The sequence below is a fragment of the Erpetoichthys calabaricus genome, chromosome 3 (genome assembly GCF_900747795.2).
Source record: "Erpetoichthys calabaricus chromosome 3, fErpCal1.3, whole genome shotgun sequence".
Taxonomy (NCBI): Eukaryota; Metazoa; Chordata; class Cladistia; order Polypteriformes; family Polypteridae; genus Erpetoichthys; species Erpetoichthys calabaricus.
In genome coordinates, this window is record NC_041396.2 from 247,168,367 (window position 1) to 247,192,338 (window position 23,972).

General features: G+C 39.9%; 2 protein-coding genes across 2 annotated transcripts in view; one reads left to right on the top strand and one right to left on the bottom strand.

The window, feature by feature from the left end:
• Positions 1–23,972, bottom strand: part of LOC114647575 (solute carrier family 35 member D3) — a 1,087,183-nt gene that overhangs the window by 863,881 nt on the left and 199,330 nt on the right. The window lies entirely within an intron of this gene.
• The window catches only part of LOC114648737 (interleukin-20 receptor subunit alpha-like), a 29,376-nt gene continuing 23,938 nt past the window's right edge, over positions 18,535–23,972 (top strand). The window contains exon 1 of the mRNA XM_028797944.2: positions 18,535–18,640. Coding sequence (XP_028653777.1) covers positions 18,586–18,640 — 55 coding nt within the window. The 5' untranslated portion in view covers positions 18,535–18,585. The remainder of the gene's footprint in view (positions 18,641–23,972) is intronic.

Genomic DNA, 23,972 nt, shown 5'->3' on the forward strand with positions numbered 1-23,972 from the left:
ACTGTCTGCGTAGAGAATGTCGACCTTGTCGAGAGATTTACTTACCTCGGCAGTGACATTCATGTCTCTGGTGACTCTCCCTATGAAGTCAGTAGATGGATTGGGAGAGCATGGGGGGTCATGAGATCACTGGAAAGGGGTGTGTGGCGCTCCCAATATCTATGCAAAAGGACGGAGTCTTTAGAGTCCTGGTGCTTCCTGTCTTGCTATATGGTTGCGAGACATGGATGCTATCCAGTGACCTGAGATGAAGACTGGACTCCTTTGGTACTGTGTCTCTCCAGAAAATGAGCAGTTGCTCATGGATTCCCAAATGAGGCACATTACCTGCATTGTGAGGAAGCATCAGTTACGGCACTACGGCCATGTGGCTCGATTCCCTGAGGGGTGATCCAACTGGTAGGATCATCATTGTTGGGGACCTGAGTGGCTGGATCAGGCCAAGGGGTCATCCATGTAACACCTGGCTGCGGCAGATAGAGGGTCTTTTCCAGAGGGTGGGACTGGACCACATGTATGCCGGGGGTTGCCAACCAAGATCCAGAGCTGTTTCGTCTTGTGGTGGGATGTGGCAATGCACTTGTACCAGTGCCTGCTCCCCAACTTGACTTGACAACAAGTTCCACACTTCTGGGGCCTCATGTATAACGCCGTGCGTAGAACTCACACTATAACATGGCGTAAGCACAAAAGCAGGAATGTGCATACGCACAGAAAAATCCAGATGCAGGAATCTGTACGTACGCAAACTTTCACGTTCTTCCACTACATAAATCCCGATCAGCGTGAAAAGTAACGCACGTGCACGCGCCTTCTGTCCCGCCCCAACTCCTCCCAGAATTACACCTCTTTGAATATGCAAATCGATATAAATAGCCTTCTGAGAAAAGACAATGGGAAAGCACAGGGGAAAATATAAGAATTTCAGTGAATACCAAGTGGAGGCAAAGGAAAAACGTACTATTTGTTGGTTTAAACAGTGGTATAATCAACAAAAGGAAGTTGATCGAGTGACAGAGTGTCGGAGAAATTCGAAAGCTCAATTTCACAAAGTCACACAGTGTCCGAAATAAAAAAGAAATCACATATCAAAGTCGCCGTGAAAAGGCAAGTCGTAGCCCACCGTCTGATTGTCATATGAAAGCTTATTAGGGTAGAGATAAAAAAATAGGCACACAGTGGGAAAAAAGCACGAAATGTCAACTTTAATCTCGAAATTTCCACTTTAATCACGTAGTTTATTTTGCCATTAAAGTAGAACATCATAAACTTCATCTTAAAATCGTTTAATTTACTAGTTTCTCAAATCCCATTGTAACTAAAGTAGGACGTTAAATGCTTTGTTCTGTATTTGATCTTCTTTGTGCTCTGTGTGTGAATCACTACCTGCTTCTTAAACAGGCTTTCTCTTTCTCCGACAGGACACATAATCCATTACATTCGTGATACTGTATTACAGCTCTCTGAATAATTAAAATACTGAGATGTATACGTGATGTCTTTTTCATGATGATAGGAATGAAAGCATGTGCAGTGCTTGTTCATATCTCACGCAAGAGGCTTGCTGCGCCATGCGCGACCTTCAATGACATAATTTATCACAGCAGTACTGTCTCTTTCAAACGTACTAACCTTACTTTTCTTTCTCCAAATACCCAATCGCCACACAATCAGCTATGTAATAGACATGAAGACATTTGTAAGCTTAGAACGCCGATTCTTCAAAATTTTTAAGGAACATTGAAATATCTTCGTAGTACATGTTTGATTATTCTATCCGTCTATCTTTCCAGTGTCGCGTCAGTGCAAGAATACAACGCAATGCAGGAACAATCCATGAACTAGCTAGCGCTGCGGCACCGTGTCCTCACATGTTTAATTATTAACAATACAGATTATTTAAATGAAGTTAAAGTTTTATCTGTATAATATAATCAGCATATTTTGCTGCATTTCATCTTAAAAATGAATACCGTCATCATATGTAAATACACGCTTTATAAAGTGGCGTAGGTTGTGCAATATTATAACTGTAGTGTAAGTTTACAGTGAGGTAATTGTACTTATAAGTAAACAGTTCTACAAGGAGCACTTGATGGACTGATTGAGTGCGTTTAGAGTTCTTGGGATGAAACTTTTTCTAAACCGCGAAGTCCGTACTGGGAAATCTCTAAAGTGTTTTGCCGTGGCTGAGTCAGCGTCTGCTTCATGCTGTATACCGATAATTCTCTTTCCGATCAGCTGCTGCTGTGATTCCCCACTCAGATACAGTGATATAAATACTCAGAGTGGTGCTGTGAGAGTAATATGGAAAAAGATGATCTGCTGTGGCAACCCTTAACAGGAGCAGCTGAAAGAAGAAGAAGATGCAGTGAGAGTTACAACGCTAAAGCAGTTATGGTATTTGGAATACTATGGCTATTCCCTGGACCATTATATTGCTGCAGGTTAATTACAATCAGATGCATTACACTAATAAACAATATGCAGTTAGTTTCAGTGTATTTATAAAGCCACGTCAGGAATGTGGAGCTAAGAAAGAAAGGGTGACCACACAGGAACAGTAGCACTGCTTTGACGCTGGGTGCCGCCAGTCTGCAAAACCGAGCAGAGAAATTGCGTATGCCAAGGTATGAGGTACCGTGGAAATGTGCGTGGCTTTACGCCAAGTTTAGGTTTTATACATCGCGATTTGAGCGTGGAAACGTTCGTACGCAACATTTCTGTGCATACACACCGATTATACATGAAGCCCCTGGACTCCATATTTAGTTCAGTGTCATCTCTGTATAAAATTTGACCGGCAGAGCTTTGAAGCAGTCAGTGCGTCCTGGTGCTTCAGTGACATTCTAAGCATTGGATGCCATCAATCACGTGGTAATGAAGTGTGGTACACACTACATCACTCATGTGGTACAAACTTCAATATACATGACATTCAGGTATGTCCTGATTTCTAAAAGTATACAATTGATAAAGGGTGTACTCATTATTTAACATCACTGTATATGCCATGTGTTAAAATGTCTTTCATGACATCATTCACTTTAAGCAGTGTAATCTCTTGTACTAACCCCTGCTTAAAGCAAAGAAGTGGAAAATTCTTGAATGGCCAAGTCAGTCACCTGGGGCCTCATGTATAACGCCGTGCGTAGAACTCACACTATAACATGGCGTAAGCACAAAAACGGGATTGTGCGTACGCACAGAAAAATCCAGATGCAGGAATCTGTGCGCACGCATACTTTCACGTTCTTCCACTACATAAATCCCGATTTGCGTGAAAAGTAACGCACGTGCACGCGCCTTCTGTCCCGCCCCAACTCCTCCCAGAATTACGCCTCTTTGAATATGCAAATCAATATAAATAGCCTTCTGTGAAAAGACAATGGGAAAAGCACGGGAGAAAATATAAGAATTTCAGCGAATACCAAGTGGAGGCAAAGGAAAAACGTACTATTTGTTGGTTTAAACAGTGGTATAATTAACAAAAGGAAGCTGATCGAGTGACAGAGTGTCGGAGAAACTCGAAGGCTCAACTTCACAAAGTCGCACAGTGCCCGAAATAAAAAAGAAATCACATATCAAAGTCGCCGTGAAAAAGCGAGTCGTAGCCCACCGTCTGAGTGTCATATGAAAGCTTATTAGGGTACAGACAAAAAAAAGGCACACAGTGGGGAAAAAAGCACGAAATGTCAACTTTAATCTCGAAATTTCCACTTTAATCACGTAGTTTATTTTGCCATTAAAGTAGAACATCATAAACTTCATCTTAAAATCGTTTAATTTACTAGTTTCTCAAATCCCATTGTAACTAAAGTGGCATGTTAAATGCTTTGTTCTGTATTTGATCTTCTATGTGCTCTATGTGTATGAATCACTACCTGCTTTTTAAACGGGCTTTCTCTTTCTCCGACAGGACACATAATCCATTACATTCGTGATATTACAGCTCTCTGAATAATTAAAATACTGAGATGTATACGTGATATCATTTTCATGATGATAGGAATGAAAGCATGTTATTAAACATGGGAACACGGTGGCGCAGTGCTTGTTCATGTCTCACGCAAGAGGCTTGCTGCGCCATGCGCAACCTTCAATGAAATAATTTATCACAGCAGTACTGTCTCTTTCAAACGTACTAACCTCCAATTCCTGTCCTTACTTTTCTTTCTCCAAAAACTCAATCGCCACACAATAAGCTATGTAATAGACGTGAAGCCATCTGTAAGCTTAGAACTTCGATTCTTCAAAACTTTTAAGGAACATTGAAATATCTTAGTAGTACATGTTTAATTATTATATCCGTCTATCTTTCCAGTGTCGCGTCAGCACCAGCAAGAATACAGCGCAAGGCAGGAACAATTACTGAACTAGCTAGCGCTGCGGCACCGTGTCCTCACATGTTTAATTATTAACAATACAGATTATTTAAATGAAGTTAAAGTTTTATCTGTATAATATAATCAACATGTTTTGCTGCATTTCGTCTTAGAAATGAATACCGTCATCACATGTAAATACACGCTTTATAAAGTGGCGCAGGTTGTGCAATATTATAACTGTAGTGCAAGTTTACAGTGGGGTAATTGTACTTACAAGTGCAAACAGTTCTACAAGGAGCACTTGATGGACTGATTTAGTGCCTTTAGAGTTCTTGGGATGAAACTGTTTCTAAACCGCGAAGTCCGTACAGGGACTAAAGCGTTTGCTGTGGCTCAGGTAGCATTTGCTTCATGCTGTGTACCGATAATTCTCTTTCCAATCAGCTGCTGCTGTGATTCACCACTCAGATACAGTGATATAAATACTCCGAGTGGTGCAGTGAGAGTAATGTGGAAAAAGATGATCTGCTGTGGCAACCCTTAACGGGATCAGCTGAAAGAAGATGCAGTGAGAGTTACAACGCTAAAGCAGTTATGGTATTTGGAATACTATGGCTATTCCCTGGACCATTATATTGCTACAGGTTAATTACAATCAGATGCATTACACTAATAAACAATATGCAGTTAATTTCAGTGTATTTATAAAGCCGCGCCAGGAATGTGGATTTAAGAAAGAAAGGGTGATCACACAGGAACAGTAGCACTGCTTTGACACTGGGTGCCGCCAGTCTGCAAAACCGGGCGGCTAAATTGCGTACGTCAAGGAATGAGTTACCGTGGAAATGTGCGTGGCTTTACGCCAAGTTTAGGTTTTATACATCGCGATTTGAGCGTGGAAAGGTTCGTACGCAACATTTCTGTGCGTACGCACCGTTTATACATGAGGCCCCTGATCTTAACCCAATTGAGCATGCATTTCACTTGTTGAAGAATTAACTTCGGACAGAAAGGCCCACAAACAAACAGCAACTGACAGCCGCTGCAGTAAAGGCCTGGCAGAGCATTAAAAAGGAGAAAACCCAGCATCTGGTGATGTCCATGAGTTCAAGACTTCAGGCTGTCATTGCCAGCAAAGGGTTTTCAACCAAGTATTAGAAATGAGCATTTTATTTCCAGTTATTTAATTTGTCCAATTTCATTTGAGCCCCTGAAATGAAGGGATTGTGTTAAAAAAATGCTTTAGTTGCCTCACACTTTTATGCAATCATTTTCTTCACCCCACTGAATTAAAGCTGAAAGTCTGCACTTCAACTGCATCTGAGTGGTTTCATTTAAAATTCATTGTGGTAATGTACAGAACCAAAATTAGAAAAAGTTGTCTCTGTCCAAAAATTTATGGACCTAACTGTATATATATATATAGTGGAAGACAGCCTGGACACAGACAGGTAGACATGTTTAAATCACCCACAACACGTTTATTTACACGACTAACATTTACACGGTGCACACACAACCCCCAAAACTCTCCCAAAGTCCGGGCTTCTTGTCAATGCCTCTTCCTCTGGTCCGCCTCCACTCCTCTCCTCCCGAGCTCTGTCTCTCTTCTTCCCGACTCCAGCCATCGAACGGAAGGAGGCGGCCCCTTTTATCCCCACCCAGATGTGCTCCAGGTGCCTCCCGATTAGCTTCCGCCGGCACCGGGTGTCCCTGGTGTTCTTCCCCCCAGCACTTCCGGGTGTGGTGGACTCCCCCTCATGCTCAGACACATGATATAGTAGATTGTTATTAAAAACAAAGTGGGGTCTGGAAGGTTGTTGCATGAGAAGGTTGGTGCATTGGCCATTTACCAAAACCCCTGCAATTTTAGCAAATTTAAGGGAGTCATTATTCCATTGCTCGCTTTTAAAAGAAGCAAGGATTTGCCTGAATTGTAAATGTGAGGTAGTAAGAGGATCCTGTCCAACATCAATGGGTGGAGCTATGGGTGGAGCTTCTGACTCCGATGGTGCAGCATCAGTTGATGATAATTCCGGCTGCAATGTCGCAGTCTCCATTATGGCACATTGGATGGCCACATGACTCTTTTTTGTCAGCGGTGAACACTGCGTGGAGACGGTTTGGGGCATTAAACCTCTTTTGTTTTCTGAACAGTCTCACCCCTGTTATCACTGGAGAGGGTGGATTTCAAAACACCACCACCTGCAATGCCCTTAAGGTACTGTCATAATTGATGAAGCAAGTGGTGAACTGAAACCACTGGGTTTCCCCGTGAATACTGGTTAGACTGCTCCTTCTGCTAAGCCACTGTCACGGTAATACATAACAGCAAGAAACAATAGGGATGATCTATAAGTGGGGTAACCCTGTGACCATTAACCAATACCACTGTGTACAGGGAAAAGACAAGGTGTTATCAACAGCATAGTACCGTTCTTCTTTCGCCCAGCTGCAGTCTATCAGCTCCCTGAATTGAAGGCAGTGGGGGATGGTATGCCCAACCTTCTTGCACTTGAAACAGCATAGTGGAGGTGTGTGCTTCTCCATGGATGTCATCACAGGCTCCATACGGATGGGAGGGCCCATGATGGTTGAGGTGTCCCGTCTGGGTTTGGCAAGCAGATATTTCTGCTCGTTCAGCCTGAGATGCCCCCTTTGCCACTCAAGGGTATCTATAAGAGCGTCCATATTTTTGTATGTTTGTCTGTGGACTTGCTGGTGGAGAAGGTCAGCTTGGGCATTGACCAAAAGGTTACAAACCACCTGTTCCATGACCCGCTTTGCATCATTAATTTCTGGACATAGCCAGCGGCCTGATTTGTTCCACAGATCAAATACTTGCTGATGGGAAGGCAGCTCAGGGTGAAATCTCCATTCTCTGCACAATCTCGCCTGCTGGTCCGCTGAGACGCTATAGCGCTTGAGTACCTCTGCATTCAGTGTATTGTTGGCATCTTGCTCCCTGAGGTCATAATAGGTCCTCTGCACCTTGCCCTTCAAGAACATCTGCAGTATGCTGGCCCACTCTGCATGCTCCCTGTTGTGGTGCATCGGAGTGCACTGAAATATAAGAATGTACAACTCACTGTTGTCATTATCTTGCAATGGCATTAGTACCTTGGAGGGTGACCTCAAATGATCCTGTTGGACTGCAACACTTGCTTGTGCCCACGCCTCGATACTCGTCCACCTGGACCTTGAGTTGCTGCAGTTCCGTGATCATATTACTGAGGATGGTATTGAGATCCTACTCGTCAGACATCTCAAACAAACATCCTGCTGACTATACCACTGTAATAAGACTCGAAGGCAAGCATAAAAAATAGTTTTTGCTGGCTGTGTCTGTCAGCCTATCTCTGTTTCTCAAAATGAGTGCAAAATCAGTGACTCAGGATCTCACAAACTGCAGGGACCTTCTAAAATTTTGAATTTTTTTTTTGGCTTTTAAAATTTTATGTGGCTTTTTATGAGTACTGTAGTTTTAAATCTCTTGCTATTAAATAATCAAAAGGCATATATATGTTTTCAATTTTTTTTTTTGGTGACACAAGGTCCTATTTTGGTACACACCTTTGTGAGACCTTCTCATGTAACTTTTTAACAAGGAATCTGCAAGCTTTATATAGCATAGTGCTTCACCAAGTCTAAATCTGACACTGCCAAATGGTTGAAATGTATCATAGTCTCTTAGTTTTTATTATTTGAAAAGCCATATTGTGTTCAGAAGGTGCAAATATACTTCTAAGCTTTGGCACTGCATAGTCTGTCCCTCTCCCTCATTGTGTTTTTGCTGCTATCCATACACCTATTGCATACTTTTACAGTTCCTGTATTCTTATGTAGTGCTTGTTTAAGTTTAGCTGACTCCTAAGCTTTGACACTACATATTAGTTTTTTCTGTGGTTTTCCCACCTAGGTGAGGCCAAAACAATGGTTCAAGCCCACGGGCCCCTGCTTCCTCCTATGGCCGACCCCTGGCCACAGACATTCTTCAAGGAAGGTTTGCTAGGCTGCTGTCCTGGCACCTTTATGTCACTTATCTGATGTGGCTCCGCTGCTCTGTGCTGCGGAACAAACCTCACCTGTGTGGACTCTGGCTTTATAGTATTATCAGACAGAAGTGTTTTCCTCAGTATAAGGCACTGTTGTCTCACAAAATGTCTGGGCTTTACTGACTTTTCAATGAAATATTTGGTGCACATACTGTATTATTACATGCACTCCAAAACTCATAATTCTACTGAAATACTGATGTCTTTTGATTTGCTAGGGCCATGAAAACAGCTAGCTGTGACGAGGGAAGCGGCATTTAGCCTTGATTGTTGGTCAGATTTACACTGCTTCCACTGTTTTTACCATTTATAACTGAAAAATTATCTATTTTTTTGTTTAAAAAAAAAGGTAAATTATTTCTGTATAAAGAAATATTTAATTTTGAAATGTTTTTAAAAAAATTCATTAATGTATGTAGATTACAGTATTTTTGCACAATTTCTTCTTAATGTATTCATTTTAAATCCAAAGTGCGGACACCTGTTTTCTCATCTACAAAACCTTCAACTATACTGTATACTCACTTTATGAATCAAGCCACAAACCAAATCATGACCAGAACAATGAGACGCAGACCATGCCACTGCATTTGTTATGATTCGTAGTACTTAGGACTGTAATGAGGCTGAGTACTGCCCGTCAAGGTGCAATGCTTCAACTATGATACCATTTCACTTTAGTTCTATTATAACATATGGTATGATATAGGCCTTGATTCTAATATGTGTATGTTACATTATCCATCTGCACTGGTTAATTGGGAAGCCCTGGCTAAAGTGGGCCATCCATTAGGTCAGGTACTATCTTTTGGGTGGTGAGGTCACTTTAGTGACGGATTGCACTCCACTCCAACTGATGGTTTCTGTGGTAATTTACAGTCAGGAATCACACAATTGCACTTTAGATTATATCTTGTAAAAATCAGTCAAAATGGTTAACTCCAAGAACAATGACAGTATAACAAAAAATGTGCACAGCTCATTCACTTTCTGATCACTTCCTGGCTTATCTACCGATCTCCAGCTATTTCTTGCACAATACTTACTAGGGAGGGTGTCCTCTAGTGTCTCTATCTCTATTTATGTTGCAATTAACTTGTTTCCTCAAAATACTACATCTTCTCATAAGAAATTCAAACCCCAGGTTATCAGGTGATTTCTGGATTTACAATCCTAAAAGTCAAAATGGCTCACCGGAAGTACTCCATGCATGTAAAGGCTAATGCCTTTTCCTGATCCATGACCTGTCGGTCAGGTCTGCTCATGCAACTGAGCTTGAGCTAAAGGGAGGTGCTGTGTTAGACTTGTGAGTCTGGGGGGCATCTTCAGGACAATATGATTGTAAACAGTATGACCTGTGAACAAGAGGCAGCACGTTTTTAACTCCTTTTTCATAAGAACAGCTCAATCTGGATGCTGGCGTTCAATTGTGTACTAGTGTCGGAAAGACAAAGAGCTTTGGTCTGATAATCCATGAGAGACCCAGACAGTCATTTTGTTATTACTTTTAACAGTTTATTTTCTTATTTTGTCACCAGTTAAATGAAGTTTACCATGGTGGTACCACAACTCTTTTCCTATTTCAGCAGGTCACTCCTAAGTTTGTCGCATTACACAAATTTTCCAGTGATTTTCAGTCATAGCCTTCATTTACATAATGTTTGCAGGTAACAGGTATGCTCCAGTGAATCTAGTTACTTTATGTGACATATGTTATGTGATTTGTTCCAATAGTGTTGAACAGGTTTGATTTTGTCTTTAGTAATAGGGGCTGGCTCTGAGTGCATGAGAGCTGGCAATCAATGAATGTTCATTCAGAAGTGTAATGCATATAATGCAGTGACAAGGAATATGGAATGGGGGTGTTTTTGACCTCACAAACAGAAGAGAAGCTTGTCTATCTTATGTCTTTTGTTTTACATATCACAACAGAATGGAAAAAAATAAAAGGCCAAGATTGTAGTTGAATTTGCCAGAGCTGTTAACCCCTTGAATAGCATTGGATCTGTCAGACAACACGTTGTTGGCTGTTACAAAAAGGGCCGAGCACAACTGGGCTGTAAGGTCAGCACACATTTGCTAAAATTGACATGCCAAGTGATTTTCATTCACATAAATTGATATGGTTCAGAGATGTCTGCACACCTAATGACCAGATGTCACTGTGGTATAGAGGGTCCGCAGCTTAGAAGAAAAGGACTTGCAGCTTATAGAAGTTCTCCGACGCGATGTGGTGCAGGCGTTTCCTCGCTTAAGTGCACAGATGAGGAATCGTCCGTATCCATAATTGAGGCCAGGAGCTGCTAATTGCAACACCTGTGCCACGTCCCCATTATAAATAGGATAAGTGCGAGTGTGGATGGAAGGAAAAAAAAACGAAAAAAAGGACGGAAGTTAAAAAGGAGAAAAGGCAGGAAGCGAAGGAGACGGTGTGAGCAAGCGAGCGAGTGAGACCAGGCTCTCTGTAAGAAGGACAGGCAGCTGGGAAAAGTGAGCCCTAATGGGGTGTTTGGCAGGCACCTGGGGCAAATGGATTGGGTCACTCCTGCTGAGTTTTGCAGAGGAGCAAGAGTGAATGCGATCGAGTACGGCTCGCAGCATAAGGTCACGGAAGGCAGTTGGGAGTAGGAGGCTTGGGAGGTGGAAGCCCCAGTGTGAGCACCCTGTTCGCTGGAGGACCCAAGTCTCAGTCTGGCGGAGCCCAATGGATCCAGGGATCGAAACGCTTCCAGACCAACAGGAGAAGGTCAGCTGCAGGTAGGGCGACTCCCCTGGTGCATGACCCAGAATTGAGAAGCAGGGGAGCCACCAGCTGAAGAAGGCACCGGGTTTTGTTTTTAAAAGGACTGCTTCCAGCCATTGTTTTAACCTCGTTTTAATGGATTTATTTATTGGATTTTAACCTCCACATTTTCACTGTTTTTAATGGATTATTTATTTGTTGACGTTTTGATGCACTGCACTATTTATTTGAACACTTTTTGCTTTTGACTGTTTTAAATAAAAGCACTTCTGCACTTTGCACCTTTCCCCTTGCTTCGTTGATGTCCTTATTGTCCAGTTCATCCAGTTAAATTACCAATGGTGTTGGGTTCAAGGGCTCCCAAAAGGGAAGTGGGAGTGTGGAGCAAGAACCCGCATCGTCACAGTCACTTAATGTGACAACTTCTTTCCACGACATACAAACTAAAGTATAGTCTGCCCATCCATCCAGCTTATATCTTCCTTAATCCAATTTAGGGTTAGAGGGGTTGGGGATAACCTGCAGCCATAAACAGAGTACCAGAAGAAACGTTAATACTATATTTTTCATACAAAAATGCACCACTTTTAAGAAATATAATTACATTATTCAGATTACAGAGAGAGAAAATAAAAATGTTTTATTTAAACATATTCTTTGAAAACTTACATTAAAATAAGTGTATGAACCAAATTATACATGCATTCTGGTGCCTCTGAGGGAAGGCTGATTCTTTTATTCGATTATGCATCATGTAAACTTTTGAGCTGTTAAATAACATTGTCTTCTGAAATGACACAGTCTCTGGTCAAAGTTGATAGCAACTTTCTAGAATTTTATTTTTAAAATTATGAAAATGCACACTTTACACTTGTAAAGCATTGTCCAACTAGTAAGAGGTTTCCAATTGCAAAGGGGCAGAAAAGAAAGTTAGCTGGGGCAAAAGAAACCACAGTTACAAGATGGCTTGTAAGTTTAAGAAAGTGCATACAGATTGTATTTCATTGTAACTGAAGCAGGAAGAACATGTGAAAAAAGAGGAAAAAGGTATGAATACTATTTCCCTGTCTGGAAGTTTGCAAAGCCATCAACAATATGAAAAAAAACACTAATTGTTCTCCATAGCAGTGGTTTTCAAAGTTCAGTCAAGGGGAACCTCCATGACTGCAGGTTTCTATTCCAAATAATTTCAGTCCGTGGCTCATTCCTACTTTCAATTGATCTCACTGTCTAATGGGCTGTGTTTTTATTTTCTTATTCTAAAGATTTTAAATGTTTAAGATCTCATTGTCATTTTCTTTTCAATTCATCCCTTTCCTATTGAGTTCACTTACCTAATTATATCCAAATGCTGACAACAGGGCATGCTGAAGGAGAGCAATGAACTCACTGCCATTTTAACAGGTTTGCTCATTGGGAAGGTACATTTCTTTCTTAGGAGACAAGTGAAAATGGCAGTTCAAACATTCAAAATATTTGTAACCTGGGTTTGCAGTGCTCATTGCTAATGATCAGCATTTGGATACAATTAAGGGAGCAAACTCTCTAGAGTAGTGGTTCTCAAGTTCATTCCCGGGACCCCCATGACTGTAGGCTTTTGTTTCAACCAGTTTTACAGTCATTTTTACCTTTACTTAGTCTCATTGTTTAACTAGCTGACCCCTTTTTTTGATTTTACAGAAAAGTGCAGTCTCCACTTTTGATTGGCATACTAATCTTTTTGCCACCTAATTTTTCATGTCTTCCCACACAAACATTCACATACTTGAATCTGTTTTTAAATAAAGTCTTTAGAGGTACTCGTGCCTTTATATTAGCTCAAGGCTTTTAAAGTTGATGCACAAAAACAGAACTGCCGTAGTAGTTTCTGGTAACATGCATTTGTGGTAGCTTAAATTATACATTGTACAAGATATAAACAAAACATTAGAAGAACGTCCAGCGTTATACTGCAGGTTCAAGTTTAAGTTTATTCTTATGTGTACAGTAAAGTGAAATTTGTACTTACTGTATGTGCTTCCATCAGACTAATGACAGTAATGAAATAAATACAAAAGATAATGAATACAAATATACTATAGATAGAGTGTAACGTATACATAAAATATACATACAAGAGCTTGGGATTGCCACTATGAGTGATTGTTAAATGATATGGGAATAAAAACTCTGAGCATATACACTATGATGTAATTGCTAATAGTCAGATTGAAGGAAGATGGCTTTAATTATCCTGTTTGTCTTTTTAACACAGTAGGGTTTAGGTACTGTATGTCTTCAAGAGAAGACAGTTAGGTGAGTTGCCTTTGCCACCCTGTGTAGCACATACTGTAGCAGTCCTGAACGGAAAAGTGCCCTACCAGGATGTAATGCAGCCAATGAGTATGAACTCTGCTGTGTACCTGTTAAGAACTGGAATACCCATTTTAGCAGGGTACATCATTTTTTTGTGCTTCAGATTATTTTGGGGGGGTTCACAAGATTTTTTTTAAAAGGTTAACTTTTGAGTTTTGTTTTTATATATGAGTTTGAATTTTACTTCTTTGTTTGAGGAAGATTACAATTTTTTATTTCATTTAGATTGTAAGTGCGTCACAATCTCTTTTTTAGCAGCCGCTACAGGCAGAGAATGGGTTGGTAGAGGATCTTGCCCGGATGCTGTGGAATTCCTCCCTGACTTGGATCATGAAGATTCGCTATTAAAATACTTTGCAGAGCAGGAGTCCCTTTGTCTGAGACTTGAATTTGATCAGTAAACAAGTACAGTTAGATAGTTTGGATTTTGATATTCTGATTTAGATGTGTAGCTTTTTTGTCTTAATTTGATTTTTATCTTAGTGTTTGGCTCTGGTAAAATAATAGAATTTTGGTAAAAGATTTAGCAATTTTTGTCAAACTACGATTACAGTTAAACCCTCTGGCTTGAAATAACAACTCATGTCCCACAACAAAATACTTCCTTCTGTTTTCAATTCTTTTTTCAGTCTTTTGGAAAAAAAACTTTTTTTTTTAAATTTTACACCAGAAAGAAACATGCATCTCCTAGTTAGAGGCCTTAGTGGCTGCATCTTTGAAGTTCCTCTTAAACATCCATTGTCAGAAGACTAACCATATTACCCAGAAGAGTTATCAGGCTGCTTTGTGTTCTCATAACTTGTGTAACAACAGCTATAGAAGCTGGTGAGCATACAATAGATGGAGACATCCCGGATTTTTTCATACATCTAAAGAAGTAAAGGTGTTGGTGGGCCTTCTTGATAATACTTCAAACTATCAGTGATTGCTGCTTAAAGAAATTTAAAACAATCACACTCACAACAGAATCCACTCTTGTGTGCATGCAGTGTAGTCTGCCTTTTGAAACCTATGATCAGTTGCTTGGTTTACCTTTTCTAATTTATCATAAATTACCAATGACTAATATAAAAACAAATACAAGAGGCAACATTATTCTCTACAAACTGCAGGTTGTTTGTTGAAAATCATCATTGTAAAGTTGCTTAAGGATAGTAAATCATGAAGGTTACCTTTCTATAAAAGAGATATTCAGTAACCATTTAAATCCAACAACAGATAAAAGATTAAAAAAAGAAAAACAATATGACAGAGGACAACATTTTTGTCTGCACAATTTTAATTTATATACTTAAAAAATCTTGTTGAGAAATTCATTCTTTACATGAAACACAAAAGCACCAACCATGGAAATACAACAAAGCTGAAGAACTGAAGAAAAGGTCTAGAAGGACAGGCATAATTTTCCTGCATGTGATAATTAAAAATAAACAAAATATGATATATAAGCAATTAAAAACTATTTTATACAGTATCTGTTGCATTTAAATGTTATACAAATTAAATTATTGCACATGTGACAGTAAGGATGTTTTTCGATGATTAATATTCCAATATAATGTGCAATGTAAAAGAAAAATTACAGATTTCCTGGAAATAATGGTTAATCAACAGAACTGGCAGTTTTTTGAAAGACACTGTGTCTTTTCCCTTTAAGAATAACCCACACTATGAGCTGGACCTTAAGTGCTTAGAATACTCACTCATTTTAGGTGGTGACAATGACTGATCACATACCTCCATAGACAACACCTTTGGCTCAAAGTACAAGACTGAGCAGGAGAAAGTGAATTTAATTCAAACAAAGGCTGATCAATGCATTGTTAGGACAAAAGACAAAAAAAAAGACACAGAAAAAATTAATTTAGGGAAACTGAAGAATGAGACACATTGAGCGCTCTACTCTAAATCATAACTACTACTAATGAATTGCCTAAAATGTTAATAGAAATCAAACACACATATATTCCCAAATCTGTTTAATCCAGTTGCACAAGGTCATGGAGTACAAGATCCTGTCATGGCAGTATCAAGCACAAGGCAGAAACCAGTTCTTGACAGGGCACCAGTCCATCACAGATTACATGCACTCAGGTTAATTTTTAATTGAGGTGCCAAGTCACATCTGTCTTTAGAATGTGAGAGGAAAACTGCAGTACCCAGTAAATAAGTCATGAAAAAACAAGTAGAAAGTCTACAGTTCACATACAGTAGATGGTGCTGGAGCCAGGATTCGAATCCAGTTTCCTGGCTCCAAAGACAGCATTTTAACAACTATGTCACTACAGAAAATGAAATAGTAAATACTTTTAATTCATACTATGTTAAAGCTCTCACCTATTAAGTTCTGAATATTAAGGGCATTTTAAACAATTTAGACACAGTGAACAGGGTTAATAGAACAAAAAAGGAAAAAGGCCAACACTCTTCCAGAATGTGACATTTATCCAGAAGTCCTCCATGAAGCTAATTATTTTATTTAAATCATTTAATGGACATTTGGTAGCTCTCCATGTCCAGAGTAATATCCAGTTAACAAAAAAGGTAAAGAAAAGTGACCTCCTCCACACACAAACTACACACACTGCTGTTTTCCTCTAGGGTCCTCTAGGAACTACATACTTATTTCTATAAAGTTCAATCTTTGTTTGCTCTTTATGCACGACTTTGTTTTTCAAGCCACAGACTTGAAAATTGGCACACAGGTACCTCCAAACATAAGTCAGATTTTTGATGGTGGGCATGGGGTAGCTTGGGTTCAGAGCAAGTTGTAAGACACATAACAGTGTGATCAACTGACAGAAAAAACCCAGCCATGCAGGTTGTGATGTGGGTGTGATTATTAGCATGTTTTCCTTTCAACCAAAAAACTGGCTTTTATTTCTATCCATAACAATAAACTTCTCTTAAATCAAGCATTTCTCTCATTACCCAATCTGCCCTGAGGTTCTTTGCACGAGAAGGAAAAATCCAGAATATCATGTGCAAAGAAGCTTTCCAAAACTAACAATAGTTAAGTACTAAATGCAACAGATTTAATGGTAATAAAGTTTGGTAATATATAATTTTAATTACCTTTTACCTTTCCACTCTAACACCTTGGCAGAGCTGGGTAACAGAGCTAGCCATATGAAATGAAATTGCAGTCACTCAGGTAGTAATATGTGGATGGGTGCAGAACTGATTGAAATCTGTTTACTGTATGAATTTATTGCCCCCCCAAAATGAAATAAAATGCATTAAATTAACTTCTTATGTTTGCCCCAGTTGTGTGCTCTGCTGTGATTCTGCTGGGGGACTTAAATGTACATGTGGACATTAACTGTTATTTTTTTTAAAGAATTTACAGCTGTTCTTGAATGTATTAATTAAACACAGCATATTACTTTTCCTACTTAAATTCTTAGTCACACATTAGACATAATCTGCTCTTTTGGTCTTAATGATATCAATGTTTCTGGCTCACTCACTGGCATCTCTGACCACAAATTCATTGAATGTAATTTTTGCATCACCTTTCCGAAAATTCATGTGAAAACTACTGTTTCTTAGCACAACTAAATCCATTGAATTTTCTGTTTTTCACTGTCTTTACTCGCTTTGCTTTCATGCCCTGATGGCATAGTTCTTCACTATAAGTGTAGTATTTCTAACATGCTTTATAGTTTTGCTTACTAGGCTGAATCTAAATTTCCCACTGCTGAGCCCTGCAAACAATAGTACATTCAGCAAGGTATCATCATTACAGTTATAATATGGGCATTGAATAAGATATGTACACCTTCTCTCTAAAACACCCACTGTTGTGTCCCTAGATGTGGTTCTACTTTAAATTTGTTTTGATTTATTTTTCACAAAACAATTACTATATTTGCCTTTTATAAAGGCTAACAGTAATATCATGCATATGCATATTGCAACGAACACTTGGCAAAGTTAAACATAGCAAAATTCTTACCGTAAACAACAGGGTCATGAAATTACAACAAACAGTCCTAACGTTAAACTGTACTGGATTAGGCCAGCATTTAGAGTTTATAGTACATGATCTATTGTGGCTTATGGAGAAATTGTACTATATCCATCCATCCATTATCCAACCCGCTGAATCCGAACACAGGGTCACGGGGGTCTGCTGGAAATTGTACTATATGTGACTAATAATTGATAATAAGTTCAGTTAACAAAATTGAAATTTTCCTCTATGTGAAATAAGCATCACATAATAGTTAGATGATGCTATATTGTGAAATCTCCACATCACAAAGTCACTGAATGATATCTCTTTTCATTTTTCTCAAATTAATTTTATATTTGAGAGTAACATGGATTCAAGTATCCTGACCTTTCCCGAGGTAGCATTTGGTGCAAGACAGGAATGACTGAATACTCACTCAAACAGGGCATCAAAATTTTAACTGAGCAGACAGCAAGTCTTGGAATGGTGAGTAAGATCCCATTTGAAACTCTACTCAGAAGCCTTCAGTCAAATCAAGGCTCAATGGTTGCAGTGTAGCAATGTTGCTACCTGCACCATCATATTCTGCCTTAGAAACATTATAGCTGAAATGTGAGATGAAATCATGTAGCACACAAAAACAGTTTAAGAAATCTTACTTGAGAGAAAAAACTACAAAGACATTCTTATTCATACAAATGGGAGAACAGAACTGTTTTTTAACAAATTTTTTCCTTCCTTGTTCACAGAACTCTGCAGGAGTGGTGTTGCCAGCTTCAATAGTCAGAGACAAAACTGGAATCATATCAAATGACAGAGGTCTGTCTGCCATTTACAATTAGTTTATAAGCATGTGCTGTTAAGACTCATTTGTTAGTGTTTAACCAAAATGCCTCATAATGACATTAGTGTTGTGTTTATGTGTCATATTGTTTAGACACTGCTGCTGTCATTGTATAGTGTGTAGCATTATGGATAAATGGGCTATTATTTAATACCAGCCAATAATTATATAATAATGATCTAACTGGTATATCTGGTTAATGCAGCGAAAGTGTTCTGACTTCTGATGTTTCACACAAACAGGAAGTTCAATACAGCATAAAAAGAACAGTAGAGGTACCTTGAACATTGGGAAAAGAGAACATGACAATGATTCTGCTGTGTCTGTTTGTGTATTTTTGGACAGAAGTATTAAGTGGTAAGTAAAGATTTATTTTTATTCTTTAAGTTTACATTTGTTTATTTTTTCATCTGGGATGCAGTGTAGGTTTCAACTGTGTTTGAAATGTAACACTTGTTTCCTTTTTTGCTCATAATAATTAATAATATCTATAATAATGATATCAATATGTGTGTCTCAAAGAACTAAACATAAAAGACAATAACAATAACTGAGCCTTCATATATTCAGTAAGTAAGTCAGCTATTTAAAATAAGCTGACTTTCACAATACTTAATATCTTACCATTTTTATAGCTTTGTTGGGTCTATGTTAGCCTTCATTGTTTTTTTTCTTTACAAGACTAAGGCATGCCTATGTTCTCCATTTTTTGTGCAATGTGGCTATCTACATCCTTGTCATACTATTGTGAATAAAGCTGTTAACTGAGCTGGATATGTCATTTGAGGTTTATTATTATAATGCAAAGAGCTTTGGGCACAGTAATAACCAATCTAGAATTAACCTTGAAAAGTTTTCTTTCTCTGTAGTAATAAAGAGCCTACCATTAGATAGAAAAGTTGAAAAGCAAATTTGAAAAATGGTGGAAGAATTGATTTTGAGTGTGGATGCATGTGAATGTGAATGTGAATAGACCATCAATTATGTTGTCTGTTTTTTTTCAGAATTTACTGTCTTAATCTTCTTTATTTATTTATCTGGTTTGTACAATGCTATATACTGTATATTCTGCCGTTCTTTATTATATTCTGTAAGTGCCTTGAGCATGGGAAAGGCGCTATATAAATAAAATGTATTATTATTATTATTAATGTCAGCATGATCCATGTTGGACTCGTGTCCTGTCCAGGGGAGGTTCTTGCCATGTAACAGTTTCTCCTGAGATACAATGTTATTCTATTGTTTTAGGTTCTGAGCTATGAGGAAAGATTGAAGTAGTCAAACTGTTTCATATTAATCTAACAAAGATTAAAAGGAGACATGTCAGAAGTGTTTAAAATTATAAAATGAGCAAATAAAACTGAAGTCATCTTTTACTTTGCATTAGTCTTCAGTGGACATATTTAATCACATGCAATTAAAATGATACCAAATTAAACTTTGATTTTTCATTCTCAACCTCATTTCTTAGGAATTCAATCCCATAGCTCAGGGGTTTTGTTTTGCTGTTAATTATCATGCTCACAATGATAAGGCCATGTGTATTGTCTTCAGGAAAAGTAAAAAAATATAATATAATATAATATAATATAATAATATACTGCTCAAAAAAATTAAAGGAACACTTTTTAATCAGAGTATAGCGTCAAGTCAATGAAACTTCTGGGCTATTGATCTGGTCAGTTAAGTAGAAGAGGGGCTTGTTAATCAGTGCTTTGGTGTTAATGAAATTAACAACAGGTGCACTAGAGGGGCAACAATGAGATGACCCCCAAAACAGGAATAGTTTAACAGGTGGAGGCCACTGACATTTTTCCCTCCTCATCTTTTCTGACTGTTTTGTAACTAGTTTTGCATTTGGCTACAGTCAGTGTCACTACTGGTAGTATGAGGCGATACCTGGACCCTACAGAGGTGGCACAGGTAGTCCAACTTCTGCAGGATGGCACATCAATACATACCATTGCCAGAAGGTTTGCTGTGTCTCCCAGCACAGTCTCAAGGGCATGGAGGAGATTCCAGGAGACAGGCAGTTACTCTAGGAGAGCTGGACAAGGCTGTAGAAGGTCCTTAACCCATCAGCAGGACCGGTATCTGCTCCTTTGGGCAAGGAGGAACAGGATGAGCACTGCCAGAGCCCTACAAAATGACCTCCAGCAGGCCACTGGTGTGCATGTCTCTGACCAAACAATCAGAAACAGACTTCATGAGGGTGGCCTGAGGGCCTGACATCCTCTAGTGGGCCCTGTGCTCACTGTCCGGCACCATGGAGCTCAACTGGCATTTGCTATGGAATAGCAGAATTGGCAGGTCCTCCACTGGCACCCTGTGCTTTTCACAGATGAGAGCAGGTTCACCCTGAGCACATGTGACAGACGTGAAAGTTAGTCTGGAGAAGCCGTGCAAAAACGTTATGCTGTCTGTAACACATCAGATCTCAATGGGAAAAAAAAATCATGCTTGATTATCTATACTGATATGGACTGGGTAATGTGTTAGGAGCAAAAGGATGCCACATGGTTTGATGGAAATGAAAATGATCAATTTACAGAGGGCTGAATTCAAAGTCACCCAGAAAATCAAAGTGAAAAAATGATGTAGCAGGCTAGTCCATTTTGCCAAAATTTCATTGCAGCAACTCAAAATCATACTCAGTAGTTTGTATGGCCCCCACATGCTTATATGCGTGCCTCACAATGTCAGGGCATGCTCCTAATGAGACAACGGATGGTGGACTGGGAGATCTCCTCCCAGATCTGGACCAGGATATCACTGAGCTCATGGGCAGTCTGAGGTGCAACCTGCAAGTGTGCAAAATCCGTCTGCTTGCTAGACTCCGAAAAGGTAGAAGGACCGGGCAGTCGCTCGAAAAAATCCATGGAGCCCCCCTCACTGGAGAGATCGGGTTCAATTTCCAGGCCGGTACCCTGGTCAATTCTGTTAGCCAACAGCCCCTGCCCTTCCTCCAAAGCTCCTGGGAGAGTCCGTGACAGCTAATTGAAGTCAGTCAAGATCCTAGGAAACAGGATATTCCTCTTCCCCACCAACAAGGGCCAGGGGCAGGAATCAGATATAACAATCCAGACTTTAAAGTTTCATCCCTTATACTTCAAAGGAAGCAACACAGTCTCATAGTCCTTAACATCTCCATGAACACAATGTATGCTCACTCGCTCCGTGCCAGAGGAGGGAGTCTCTTGCAGCCAGTCAAGATAGATCACACAGAGGTCACTACCTGAGTCCAACAAGGCGAGGATCTCCCGGCCAGCCAACGCAACAGACACCCTGAAACTGTCTTTCTTCAGAGACCTAGAGGGGACTTGGGAGCAGTACACCTCAGCCAAGCCGACTTCCATGGACTGAGCGGGGGAGAGGTGACATTCCCTAGCCGGATGTCCAGCCTGGTCACAGCGGAGGCATCTGTACTCGGTCCCAGCATCGGAATTCCCGCAATGGCGTCTTTTATTTGGAATTCCCTCAGGAGGGCCCTTGACAGCAAGGTCGGCAACCCTGGGTGCCTGGGCGAGGGAAGGGTGCCTGGCAGGGGCCTGCTGCTCCCGCTTTGGCTGAGGCATGTAGGAGCCGCAATTACCTGCAGGAAGGGGCATGGGAGGCTGAAGAGGGCCTGAGGTTGGACTGCTATCTCTTAGAATATATATATATATATATATATATATATATATATATATATATATATATATATATATATATATATATATGGAAGCGAAGGTTTGTGATACGGTTTGCATGTTTATAGCTGGAGATCCACATTGGGAGACAATAAGTCACGTATCTTAAAATTGTTTTTTTATTCCTAAGGTTTTGACAACCTACCAGGTGTCATCATCAGAGGAAAATGATTAGATATATATGAATCAAAAGCAATATATAGCGAGTGAGGAGTGGGGGTGGGGACAGAGGGTCTTTCCTTCTGATGACATTTTGATGTTCCTGGATACGTGTTGCTAGTGTTTTAGATGTTTGCCCCATGTATACCACTGGACATGATTTGCATGGAATGGTGTAAACTGCATTTCTTGTCTGTGTAGTCGAATTTTTGCATTTGGCATTGAAAATGACAGTCTGTAACATGTTTGCTGGTTCATGTACTATCTTGATCCCAGATATAGACAGGACACGTGCTGTAGTTTCTGACACACCACAATGATAAGGGTGGGTGTGGTGACGGATAAAGTTGGAATCTACTGTTTGCTGTTGTCTGGGGCGTCTCCTATATAGGCATTGTTTAATAAGTGTCTTGAGGTAGCCGTTTGATGTGAAGTGATGAAAATGATAATATTTTTCATTCTTTTTTCTGTCCATTGTGTTACAATGGGTGTTAATCATTTTGCTCATAGGTGGTGGTGGTGTCAGGAAGCATTTCCTCAATTGCGGTGACATATTGCTTTTTGTCCACTACGACTGTCACACCTCTTTTATCAGCTGTTATGCCTTTTGTTCTTTTTTAGAAATTCGAACTGTCAGATATTTTGTGTGTAACTAGCTGGCCGGTTTGTATCTTTTCAGTTGGTGTGTCCCAGGGAGCCTAGTAGGTTCATATATAAAATATTGTAATGGACAGCAGTCCTGCCTTCCAGAGTATATGCTTCCCCAACACGCTGGATGGCAAAATTCCTGTGCCATTATGCCCATTCATGTACCTGCAGGGTATCTTTAAAATTAGCTCAGGGCTTTTGTGAACTGTAAAAATCCAGAAGCAAAACAAGGCCAAATGAATACAACCTCAAATCTTTAACATAACTATGATCTTGCAAGAATGCTCTGGTAACAGAGAGAAAGAGGGAGAAGTGATATTTAGGTCAACTGCATCATGTAATGTATTAATTTTCTGTAAACCAAACTTGAATAAGTTGATGCAAAAAAAACAGCTAATACATTTTGCTACTGCATGTCTGTATATCACAACTGTTCAATATCTGAGTGTTTTTCTTCAAGCTGTTTTGATGGAAACCGGGGCATCAGCGAGCCCAGACCCCAACACAAACACACAGTCACAGGTTCAAATAAAGGCTGATTTATTCACCAAATTCTTCTTCAAAGTTGCAAAAGCACAAAAACACAGGTTTTTTTCTCTTCACAATTCAATGTACCACTACAATTTCTCTCACCACTGCACTGCCCTGCTCCAGTCGAATGTTGCCTTTCTTCCTCCCAGCTCAAACTCGCTTGGCCATGGGAGTGGAGCCCCTTTTATTAAGGACCTGGGAGTGCCAGGGCCCCTGCCCAATAGAAGTACTTCCGGGTCATACAGAAGTCCATTACAGCAAAGTGCTTGTCACCCTGCAGCGCCCTCTTGTGGCACCCAGTGACTCCAGCAGGGCTGCTCTGCTGGACTACATTTCCCAGCATGCCCTGCTGACTTTCCACTGGGTACCAATATCCAGTGCTGCTACCATCTAGTGTGCAGCGATTTCTTTTCAATGGGCTGTCCATCCATCTTTTCTGATCCTTCCTTCTGGGTCTACTCCTTCTTTTCTCCCCGGCCAGGATGCTTATCTGCCTATTAGGAGTCTCCCATCCAAGTAAGGAACCATCCCCTCTCCTGGCTAGGATGCCCTCCGGCCCGTTTCGTATCTACACTGTCCAGCCTTTGAACCATCTCGCCATATCAACTCACTGCTGAAAAGGCAAACAATTTGTCCAGAAACAAAAAAAATTGTCCATGATC